At 37.9% G+C, this 13,012-nt stretch overlaps 1 protein-coding gene across 1 annotated transcript; it reads left to right on the top strand.

The window, feature by feature from the left end:
• The first annotated feature begins 11,109 nt into the window (after positions 1-11,109).
• On the top strand, positions 11,110-12,310 carry LOC131079624 (uncharacterized). The gene has a single exon (XM_058017627.2). The coding sequence runs from the start codon at positions 11,294-11,296 to the stop codon at positions 12,002-12,004; it is 711 nt and encodes a 236-aa protein (XP_057873610.1). The 5' UTR covers positions 11,110-11,293; the 3' UTR covers positions 12,005-12,310.
• Positions 12,311-13,012: the final 702 nt, after the last annotated feature.

Raw genomic sequence — 13,012 nt, forward strand, 5'->3', positions numbered from 1 at the left:
TGACCAAGTTGATTGGGCATTGAACATACAAAGGTGCATGTGGGCAGAATAATTGGCAATTGAAAGGTAATTTTTTTGTCAAAAAAAAAAATTTTGATTAAATTTTTATAAAAAAAAAAAATTATGTGGAGCGGCACTTTTATTTTTATGCAAGTTCATATATACCTGCGCCTGTAAGTTCGTACACCTGTGCATGCAGCTCCCTACTGACATCATCTACCAACTAGCACCTAGAAGATCAAACAACAAACAAAATGCATTGAACCACAAACAAGAGCTGCACAAATGAATGCTATATTACTGAAAAGAAAATAATACATAATCAATTATAATTTTACAATTAGGTGCTTATAAAGAAAGCACAAATATTCCATGAGTTAAAAATAGGAGAAGTAAAGTGCAAGCATGAGGAGCCAAAAAAAATCAACTCTAGCTAAATTGGATGCACAAAAGTTAAACTAATTGCACAATTAAAGCAACTCGAAGCACAATTAATTGAACTTAAGCAAAAAAGTATAACAAGTTGTTAAAATTCTCTAACAAAATTAGTTTGCATTGGTTCCATATTTGTCACCTTCTATTGTGATTGGGCATGTACCTAATTGGTTTGTAGAATCTTCATCATCCAATGACTTGGTGGCACATGAGCAATTTTCAGAGACATCATCATACATTTGGATTCCACTTCCTACCAATTCCTATTCAGAATGGGAATCATTCCTGCATTTGTACTTAGTTTATCTTCTTCCCAAGGGAAGAAATGTTGTCTATAGATATTGGAGTATGTTTTGTCTTCAATCACTCACCATTTATATATGACATTATACATAATGGGGAGTATATGTAGTCTCTTTCTTCCTTTCCTATGGGGGAACACCTAATTGTATATACATGATTTATGTAGTAATCGAGGGTTATCATTGAGTCATCTGTGCATCATCATTTCTTGTTGCTTATTTTCTCTCTTTTGGAGAGTAGTTTTCTCCCAATAGTTTTTTCTCCATTTTTTATAGTTGCATTAATTTGTTCATGGGTACCTAATCAAGCTTTCATTGTCAAGACCCATTTATGCTTACATATTTGCATTAATCATTATCTCTTTAGATTATCCCTAAGTTAATCTTAAGGGGGGGGTGTTGGAGTAATTAGGACAATTATATCTAATAATTTATTTAATTAGGTCCATTGTTTACTTTATTCACTTAAGCTAAACTTAGTTATTTTTTTCTTTTATTAAATTAGGCTAATAATAGCTTAAGTTGTCTCATTCATTGTGATTGTGACACTTGGTGCTGGCTAATTTAATATAGCTTTAGGGTTTAGATCTAGGGTTTCATTCATCCTTTCATAAGGATTCATTCGTTCATACATTGTAACCAAATATTTTTGTGCAATCAATACAAATTTCTCAAGTTGTTGAGCATATTATTCTTGCTTGAACTTCATATTGTGACAAGTGGTGTGCTTTTAAATGATTCATGGGTTGTGAGGCTAAATCGCCAGCTTCTATAGGGTTTCCTTGATTTGGGGTTTGATTAATGTAAGGGGAAATAAGATACGTGGATTGGGGTTTGTGATGGGTTTGGAGATTATTTGTGTTTGAGATATATAGGATTTATGTTTTAGATGTCTCTAGTTTGTACTTGGTTTTTTGTAATTTAGGATTGGGATTTAAGAGAATTTTAAGGCTTATATTGTGCTTTGTTCAAGAGTATAAATTGTTTTTACCTACATTTTAAAGCTTAGGATTCAATTAAAACTACATGGTTTTGGATTTTAGTTTTGGTATTAGGTCAAGGATTTTAATAGTGTTTACCATTTGGGATTTAGAATATAGTTTTGGGGATATAGCATATAATTTGGATTTACCTGGTTTACTATGGATGCAAGGTTTTAAGTGATAATGGGGAATGACAATCAAGACTTGGGGTCTAGGTTTTGTCATTAGGGGTTTAGGATTTAGGGTTGAGGGTATACTGTAGGATTTGAGAAATACAAATCCACAGAACCCAAAGAAACCTGCATGCAAGAAACCTGTCACAGAGAAAGAGAGAGAACAAATACAAGGGTTTTGGCTCTGACAAAGAGAAAAGATTTATTATCAGAGAAAAATGAATCAAGAATATGACAATAATACAAGAGATCAATCCTTATAAAGGAGATCAACACCGAAAGGAAAACCTAACCCTAAGGTGTGAGCATTTAATAATTAAATATTAATTATTAAATGACTAATGTATGCATAAAGAGAAATCTTAAATGGAGAGTAAAGTTAATTAATTACTTTACTCTAACAACCCCCCTTAAGATGAGCTACAATGCAGCTACAAACAATGCAAAAGAAAGCAAAGGAACTACAACGCAAGAGAGGGTCCCGGCAACAAGGCCTGATCAGGTACCCTAATACAAGAAAATTTCTATAAAGCAGAGTAAAGGAGAAAACCCAGTGGGAAAAAACTCATCTCCAAAAAGAGATACAGAAACATGCTGAAAAGAAAACATGAAGGAAGGAAGGCCTCATTGAGAGCCCCCAAGGACAACTTCCTTCACCCCAAGCATAGAGCGCAACTGAAGATAGCGCGGAGATGCCAAAGGTTTAGTGAAGATGTTTGCAACCTGCTCCTCTGTAGGAATATACTCCAAGATGAGAGAACCATCTTGAATCAACTGTCTGATGAAGTGCATGTGGATTTCAATATGCTTTGTCCGCTGATGCTCCACTGGGTTGCGAGAAATGTGAATGGTACTTTGATTGTCGCACCAAAGAGTAGTGGGACAATCTGGAGGAAACCCAAACTCTGTCATAGACTACTGAAGCCATAAAACCTCCTAACTGGCTAACACTGCTGCACGGTACTCAGCCTTTGTAGATGATAATGCAATAGCAGACTGCTTCTTGCAAGACCATGTAATAGGACCAGAGCCAAGGCAAAAAATGAAGCCAGAAGTAGATTTCCGATCATTGACATCACCAGCCCAATCGGAGTCAGTGAAGCCAATGATGTGAGGGGATCCTGAAGTGTAGTGAATGCCATAATGTGTGGTGCCCCGAATGTACCTCAAAATACGTTTGGCTGCTTGCCAATGGCTCTCATGAGGATCATGGGAGAACCTAGAGACAAGGCCAACCGCAAAGGAAAGATCAGGACGAGAATGTGTCAGGTACAACAAACTGCCAACCAACTACCTGTATAAAGTGGGGTCTACTAAAGGAGTAGAGCAAGTGGAAGACAAAACAACACCTGACTGAAATGGAGTGGGGGCAGACTTGCAATCAAGCATGCCAAATCACTGAAGCATATCAAGAGCATACTTCTCCTGAAATATGGAAATCCCATCCGAAGACTGAATAACCTATAGACCCAGAAAGAAGTGCAAGAGACCAAGATCTGTCATCTCAAACTGCTCCATCAAAGCTCTCTAAACACTCTGAATCATGGAGGATGAGCTACCTGTAAGAATGAGATCATCTACATATAGCACAAGAATCAAAAGATCACCCTCCTGACGCTGAATATACACAGTGTGATCGGAATGACAGTGTGTGAAGTGAGAGGAAAGCAGGAAAGAGTCCATATTCTCATACCAAGCCCTGGGGGCTTGTTTGAGACCATACAATGAACGACGAAGTCTGCAAACCAAAGAAGTGTCCTGCACAAATCCCTGAGGCTGCTCCATATAGATCTCCTCATGTAGGTCTCCATGCAAGAAGGCACTCTTCACATCCATCTGAAACACTATCCATCCCTGTGAAGCTGCAAGTGAAAGTACCAGGCGTATAGAATTCATCTTGGTGACAGGAGCAAAGGTCTCAGAGTAGTCAATACCCTCTACCTAAGAAAACCCCTTCGCAACAAGACGGGCCTTATACTTATCAATAGAACCATCTGCAACATACTTGGTACAATACACCCACTTGCATCGAACCAATTTTCTTCCCTTAGGAAGAGGACAAAGATCCCAAGTATGATTCTTCATCAAAGAAGAATACTCCTCATCCATGGCCCTATCCCACTCAAGGTGTCCTGTCGCCTCTGAAAACTTTTGAGGATCATCTGAAATGGCATGACTCAAAAGACTAGAACTAGATGTCTGAGCACGAGTGCGACGAGTATCTGAAAGATCACCTACCAAAGAACCAGCTGCATCAACAGTATCACGGGCCCACTTCGGCAAAGATGGAGCAACTGGTGGTGGAGGAGTTGGTGGATCATCATCTACATCATCCTCAAGAGATAAGTAATCCTCAAGAGATGAAGAGGAAGGAGTAGGCAATGAGGGAGAAGCTGGGGATGGAGAATCCATCTGAGGATAGCACTCATCAAACTGGACATCCCGTCGAAATAGGACCTCTCTAGAATCAAGATCAAATAGCCTGTATGCCTTAACATCCTCACAGTAGCCAACAAATATGAGTGGTTGGCTCTTCCTCTCCATGGCATTCCGCTGAGCATCAGGAATAAATACCCAAGCCTCACTACCAAAAACTCAGAATGTAGAAACATCAGGCTTGACATGGGTCCAAGCCTCCTCAGGAGTCATATGTCGCAATGCCTTATGGGGCATCCGATTCTGAATATAATTGGCACAATTGACTGCCTCAGCCCAAAATGAAGAACTCATAGCTCGAGACTGTATCATACAATTTGCCATCTCCCGTAAGGTTTTGTTCTTTCTCTCAGCAACACCATTCTGCTGAGGGGTGTAAGGAACTGTAAACTGATGTTGTAAACCATGCTCAGTGTAAAAATCTCTGAAGGCCTGATTTACATACTCCCCCCCATTATCTGTGCATATCCTCCTGATAGAAAGTCCAGATTGCTTCTCCACAAATGTCTTAAAAATCTTGAAGGAGTCAAAGACATCAGACTTGTACTTAAGAAAGTACACCCATGTACGTCTGGAGAAGTCATCAATAAAAGTGAGCACATAACGGGCCCCTGAAAAGGAAGGAGTCGGAAAGGACATAAGATCACTGTGTACCAACTCTAGGGATGCCCTAGCACGAGAGGCTCAACCCTTAGGAAAAGGATCTCGATGATGTTTGCCAAGAACACAACCACAACATACACCATCCGTACAAGAAATCTGTGGAAGCCCAATCACAAGTGCCTGTGTACTCATCTGCTGTAGATATCTGTAATTGACATGGCCAAAACGCTCATGCCAAAGCCTGCTCACTGAATCTGCATGTGCTATAAGAGAGGAACCAACAGTGTCTGAACTCTCAAAGCCATCAAAACTATATAAGTGAGATGCAGAATCCACACTCCCAGTAGCCACAACCAAGTCAGGATCATGAAGATCTCGAATAACCACATCATGAGGTGAGAACTCAACTGTCTTACCAGAGCCAAAGTGGCAAATCTGATAAACGGATAGAAGGTTTGTCAAAATGTCAGGAACCAAAAGCACATCCTGAAGACAACCACCATCCAATGAAACAATACCAGAACCCTGAATGGAAAGTTGTGCTGAGTCACCAACTGCAATATGTCTAGTGCCTGTAGGGGCAAGAGCCGTGACCAAATCCTCTGTGTGTGTCATATGGTGAGAGGCACCAGAATCTAGAATCCAAGTGGATGCAGAGGTCAATGCTTGTGCAGAAAGAGCATGACCTTTCCCTGTGGGCTGTGAAGGAGGCTGAGGTGCACTGATATTATGTTGCTTCATGGCTTCCTCCAAAGCCTCTAAACGTTTCCAACACCTAGAAACTGGATGTCCTTCCTTGCCACAAAAACTACAAGGATCACCTGATTTCTTCTTAGTCTTGGAGGAAGACTCACCAGACTTTGAAGATTTGCCCTGTTTAGAATTGGATTGTGGTTTTGAATCAAACTTAGGTGGTGGCTTGGAGGGATTCTCACTAGCCTCTGAATCTTTCTTAGGCTTCGGTTTCTGCTTCTGTTTTCCTTTGGAGGACTGGGCTACCAATGCTTGGTTCTGTGAACCTGAAAGTGAATCCAACTGCTTAAGCTTAGCTTGCTCACGAGTCAGATGATCACAAAAGACCTCAAAAGAAGGCATGACATGTCGAGCACCCAAGGCATCCATGGTGGAATAGAAGGTCGAAGAGAAGATCTGAAATGGACCCCGAAGCTTGGAGAGGATCAGGAAAATGCACTCTGTATCAGTCTTAGTCTTACCACAACCTTGCAAGATAGATCTTTGCTGTTTGAACTTCATCAGAAAGTCCTCAATAGAAGGAAACAAATCAGGTACCAAGGAAGTTAACTCTGCCTCAAGCTGCAAAGCTCTGAACTCGTTGACAGTACCAAAAAGTCCTTCAAACTTGGTCCAAATGGCTCGAGGAGTGAGACAACCCTCAAGATGAAACTGAAGACTGTCAGAAATGTGTAAAGCCATCAATCCCATAGCCTGATCCATATTGTTCCTGTGCTGCATAACCTCAAAAGGACATGTCAACTGAGGTTGAATCTCATCCAAACAGGACCATAACCCTCAAGACTGGAGAAGAGTCATCATGCGACCCTTCCAAGTGTGGTAATTATGCGGTGTGAGAGAATCAATAGGTTTGTCGGCCATCCTGTGAACTGTGCCTCAACTGCTCTGAATTTTTTTAATTATTATTAAATGGTCTTTCAGAACTAGACAGAAGATGCAGAAGGGGTTTGATTGTTTTGTATTGGTGTTTATATATTCTGGTTTTCTAATGTAAAGAACAGAAAGCAAGAAAAACACCCCCCCACAATGCAAAAAAAATAATCCCCAGTACAAACTGAAAGCCGGAAAATGATAGAAAGCAGTAATGGGTTGAGACAAAATTTTGAGCACCTGAACAATTTACTAATGAAATAGACTGTAGATCAAGAAAGAGCACTGAACCACCTTTCCGACGCCTATTCGCTTTCGAAAAATGGAGCAAAAACGAGCAAGTTATGCCCCTCGGAGTGCAAAAAAGGCTCATCAAACTTTGATTGAAAAAAAATACAATCAAACTAGAGAAATTTGAAAAAATTCTTGCACCATTAGAATGGGCTCGGAGTCAGCTTTCCAACGCCTATTCGTTTTTGAAAAATGGAGATCGGACGTCCGAGTTATGCCCGATTTTGTAAAAACAACTCCAAAAAGGCCCTTATAGCCCTCAAGGGCTTAAAAAAAATAAGCCCCTGGTCCGCTGAGTGACCAGGAGCTAATGCAGGGGCTGGCGGCGCAGGGACGGTGCAGGGGCGGCGGTGGAGGACGGGCGGTGCACAGGCGGGGTGCAGGCAACGCGCGGGCGGCACGTGGGCTGCAGGCGGCACCGGCGGCGCAGCGGTGGCTGCCTGGCCACGGCCGGTGGTTACCGCCGGCGGCGGCGGCCAGGCAATGGCCACCGGGCGACGCACCGGCGACGCGTGCCTATAAACTGGCTACGCCCATGGAAAACAAAAAAACTGCGTTTTTTTAATGTTTTTTTTTTTTTTTTGAATTTTCTGCCTCGTGTTGCGTGCCCTAGGGTCGTACGGCCTTGGGGCATAAAAAAATTTGCCTTCTAGAGCAACTATGTCCAAATCGGACGAATTTTATATGGAAATAGAGGTTTTTGGGCGCTATGAGCTCAGCGGTGAGGTCCGTTTGGGCTCAGAGTGCACCGAAAAAAAAATACCCCCTATTCCAAAATAAAAAATAGAAGACAAACACAGATCTGATGCAACCAAAACCTGGATCTCAAAATCTTTCAAAAATCTAAACAAGCTGCAGCAACATCTGGCTCTAATACCATGTAGGATTTGAGAAATACAAATCCACATAACCCAAAGAAACCTGCATGCAAGAAACCTGTCACAGAGAAAGAGAGAGAATGAATACAAGGGTTTTGGCTCTGACAAAGAGAAAAGATTTATTATCAGAGAAAAATGAATCAAGAATATGACAATAATACAAGAGATCAATCCTTATAAAGGAGATCAACACTGAAAGGAAAACCTAACCCTAAGGTGTGAGCATTTAATAATTAAATATTAATTATTAAATGACTAATGTATGCATAAAGAGAAATCTTAAGAGGAGAGTAAAGTTAATTAATTACTTTACTCTAACATATACTTGATTCAATCATCTAGGAACTTATGTTGTAGGTTTTGATGTTTAGGGTTCAAGGTAAATACCTAGGTTCAACTATAGGGGTTTAAGGATTCAAAGGTTTGGTTTGGAGTTTACATCATAATGGATGTCCAGATCCTATATTTAAAAAATTGGTATTTCATGACAAGAATGCTAGTTCTTCATTAGTGTAACAAATGAAAAATATGTTTATAGATCAAGTTCATCATTGTTAATACATATCTTTTTTTCATTCATATGGCTTTTCTCTTCAAAAGGAACTTGATATTACTTGTGGACCAAGATGACCTGATGACTTCCTAGGTGAGGAGTAATTCTAATTAAATTATTATTGGATATCTTTTGGCATCCTTATGTGTGTGCACAATTACTACTTTTATATCGTGTCCTTAAATACTTAACTCTTTTATCATCTTCTATATTTTATTGTGACCTCTCTTATTCTCATTCACCATCCATGTATGACGCATTATATGCTTTTTCCACATGGATACATCTTCTTTATCATTTGTGTGTACTTCCTTCACTTCCTGTATTATATATTTATCTATATTCACATGTTTGATATATGGTTTTTAGCTCCCACAATTGCTCATATTTTTCATGTATTTTGTATGTTTTCATATTTTCTTTGTTAATTTTCCTATCTCCCATGTTGCATATTCAGTATTTATAATCCTAGTGTTCCTTATTTTATTTCTATGTTTTCATGGTCAGTGATGTTAAAATGGTTCCTTATGCTCCATAACTATGTTGTCTACCTCTAATCTTATGACATGCTCATCATGATTATATTTACTGTCATAATGCCTATCATATTTAGGCTTATCATATTTATGTGCCTTAATTTTTTATGGTCTTCACCACATGTATATGTGCCTTACATGTTTATGTTCCTTACCACGTGTTTATGTACCTTACATGTTCATGTGCCTTATCATGTTTGTGTGTCCATCTATTATAATTCCATGTCTATGACCCATATCATGTTTACATTATATGATTGCATAGTATAATACTATTGCATTAATACAATTTTATCTAGCATGTATGATTACTACTTAGTGTTTTCCCTAATTAGAGGAATAATGGGGGCATCTTGCCTATCCAATGTTATATATACTTTCATGATCATATAATCTTTATGTCCCTACATGTTTATCTACAATGATACATTTTACCATGTTTACATGATCTTGACATATCCTTTTCTTGTTTCCTCAATTCCTTACATTTATAAAAAAATTACATTAATTTTTTTGTAAAAACCAACAAAAATCTTAAACCCTAAAAATTGGAAAAATGCATTAAAAATGTATACATTTCTTTAGTGAATCTATATGCATACATACACACTAAACAAAAGCTAGGGTTTATATTTAAATTTATGGATTGGGGTTTAATGTTTACACATTTACATCAATTTTTTTGTAAAAACCAACAAAAAAATCGTAAAACATAAAAAATTGAAAAAAAATATTAAAAATACAAAAAACCTACCTCTATGTTTGAATAAAATACGACTAGAGGGAGGAGGAAGGAGGTGGAAAATGGCGGTCGCTAATGCAAGCACTCATTATGATGTGTCATCTTTTTAGCTCGTCGTCATTGTTATTATAGCTAGAAAATAGGCTCATGGAACTTCCTAAAAAAAAGAAATGCCTTTTTAGAATGGGTTCCAATTCCTAAACAAGTACATGTTCATAATTGGTACCCATTTAAGCCTCACAACCTGAACCACAATGGGTACCCAATTTGATAAGTGCATGTTTAGACTCATGACCTTATTGGTGTGGAGATTTTTTTAACTTGACACTTCCACTTAAAGTATCATTTAATTGAGTTCAAGCATAAAAATTAAACCAACAAACATTAATTTACAAACCATTCCAAACTCCATACATATACATCTAATTTATTCTCATCCTCAATTATGTTAGGAATAAGGTGTCTCAACCTTGGATAATTCCTATTCTTATTATTTGTTTTGTAAAATGTATTTCTTGCAAATAATGTAATTAAGTGTGAGTGTACATGTCTAGTTGGCATGTTGATGTGTCACTCCACTTGATGTGTCGGCATCTTGAATTGTGTGTAAGGAGATCATGGCTGAAACGGTTATGACGGATTCCTATGACACGTAAGAGCTATTTCTAGGAGATTTCAATGACGGGTGAAGACATGCAAGACATGTGGCAACTGATAAAGTTGAGTACTGTAAAAAAATTTAGGGTTCCTATTTTCTCGGAGAATGGTAAAACCCTAATACGGCTATCTTTGGAAGTTGCCCTAAAATGGAAAGCACATAAGCATTTTTTAGGGTTACAGACTGTGATACGAAAAGAGTGTATTGTTGGTATGATATCGTGCTACTGGATTTTGTCTTTAAGTGTCGATTGTCTCCTGAAAGAACTTGCATTGCAAGTGTGTTGTAATCGTTGTGTTGAAGATAATACATTGTGCAGGTTTTGGAGTGTTGGGGTTTTTTACCGAAAGGTTTTCCCTAGGGTAAATCATTGTGTCATTCTCTATTTTCTATATGCATGGTATATGGCTGCAATATCTTTGTTAAAGTAGTTAACAAATCTGAAATTGTAAGGATTTAAAAGAATTTGCACAATACTTTCCTCTAGAGATTAGTGTAGGAAGTTGTTTCTGCACCTGAGTTTCCTTACAAATTATATCATTCTTTTTTAATTCTATAACTTTCTTTACATTATATATTCTTCTTTTAAATATATATTTATAATATACACAACTTTCTAATATACTACTTTTTTAACTGAACATTTGACATATACACACCACTTTCTTAGTTCTATAGCTTTCCCAATTACTTTTAAATTCAAGATTTGTTGAATCTAACTTTCAATAAAACCTATGAAATAAAAGTAAAAAATTAATTTAAGTTCACTTAAATTTGAAACTTGATTTTCATGGCAGGTGATCGTCCTAACTTTCCATGATAAGTTTTGGACTCATCACATCAACTTTTAGAGTTTTCCCTCAAGTTCGCGTGAGAAAAAGAAACTGGTCACAAATTCCTAATTCACTGTGTTCTCGTGCACCCTCTCTAACATAACTTACTTCCAAACAGACAAAAATGGAAAGGGATTTCCACCCAAGAAAAAAAACTGTTAACCCAAAAGCAAACAATTGAGTCTTCAACACGCATATTTACCACCCAATCTTTGTCCTTATCTTCTTTAAAAAAAATAAAAAATTAATGAATTTCACGCCAAAGTGTTTTAAATTTCGATTACTCACCCATCTGTCGAATCCATTAGTCTGCTTTGAACTTCCAAAAGGTCTCGTGTTCGAGTCTCTGAAAATGGCCACGCAAATCCAGATTGGCGGTGGAGGACAAGGTGATTCAGTGGCTGCACAGAAATCGGAGGCCACGAAGAAATTCAAGAAAATAAAGAAGTTGAAGATGATTTTAATCACCGCCAGCACAGCAGCGGTTTTAGGATTTCTGCTGTTTGAGACGGTAAAACCGCCGCCTTTGCGCTTCCTGTGGATCATTTGCGGCAGCTCCCGCTCCATGTTCATTCTTTTAAACTTCATTATTCTTGTTCTGAACATCAATTCTGGAATGCTAACTGCTCAAAATCAAAGCTTCGATATATACGCAGAGTATTTCAAGAAAAGCGCGGAGAACAGGGCAAAGTATGAGCTTTTCACGGATTACACCGGCCAGAGAGGTGACGGTGCCGCCAGGAAGTATGAGCGCAGCAGGTCGGAGAAGATAAAGGCGGCGAGCGTGAGGAAATTTAAACGCTCGGATTCCGCCATTAGCCGTACATGTCAAGACCGGCTTCAATCTCCTTCGACTGGAATTGTCTCTGATGAAGAACTGAACAAGCGTGTGGAGGATTTTATTGCTAATTTTAACAGGCAGCTGCGCCTCCAGAGGGAACAATCTTTGTCCAGTTGAATGTACGCCGGGTCGCTTTATAAATCTTTGCTTTCTTGTAAAAATATGTGAGCAATTTGCGAAGGTAAATGTTGTATAGCGAATTTACGTCAGGTCGCTTTAGAAATCTTTGCTTTCTTGTAAAAGTATGTGAGCTATTTGCGAAGGTAAATGTTGTACATGCATTAGCGATTTAGATCTAGTCTGAGCTCTGTTTTTCATGTAAAATCCCCTGATTTCGTGTCTTGCTGTAAAGCCTGAGAAACACAAGGTTTTCTGTGTAAATCTTCTGTACATTCAACTGCAAATCAATTCAGATTTTCTGTACATTTACTAGTTTGTTTTGTGCGGCAGCATGTATTGACGATTTGGAAAGAAAGTGATACAAAAGTTTGCATTAGATAATTATGTAATTTTTCTTCTCAGCTTAATGGAAAATATGAATACCTGTAATTTAGTATGCCGAATACAGAACCTGTTAAAGCTGAGTAATCTTAAACTTTCGCCATGGCAGAAAGATAAAGCTTGAACCCTTTCAGAGATAGTTATTTCCTTCAAGCTTTGGTGTTTAATGTGTACAATTTATTCTGTACAGAAGTTTTTCATGATTGAGATTTGTCTGGTAAAAGTTGTGGAATTTTTAGAGGTATGATAGATAGAAATTTCCAGATTGTGTGGAAAAAGGATAATCCTTTTATAAAATATGTAACGCTGTCAATAAGTTTTAAAAAAATTAGATTAAGGATTGAATAAAACAGAGCAGTAATTCAATTCATATGATATGAAGGAAAAAAAATTTGTCTTTTTTGTGTTTGTTTTTTTGGTACTTACTGTAAGCAATAGCATCTTTATTCGAGTGGATTTAGTAGAATTAATATAGGTATTAAAAAACAGAGTATTACCTCTAAAACGTAGAGAACATTCAAAATATGTCATCAAGATTCAAAAACGCCATGATGTAGTAGGTCTAATTTATGTTTAGTACCACACATAAGTAGTTAAATCTTTATTAAAGATTAGGTTTCATGG

Source organism: Cryptomeria japonica, chromosome 8 (assembly GCF_030272615.1).
Source record: "Cryptomeria japonica chromosome 8, Sugi_1.0, whole genome shotgun sequence".
In the NCBI taxonomy this organism is placed as follows: domain Eukaryota; kingdom Viridiplantae; phylum Streptophyta; class Pinopsida; order Cupressales; family Cupressaceae; genus Cryptomeria; species Cryptomeria japonica.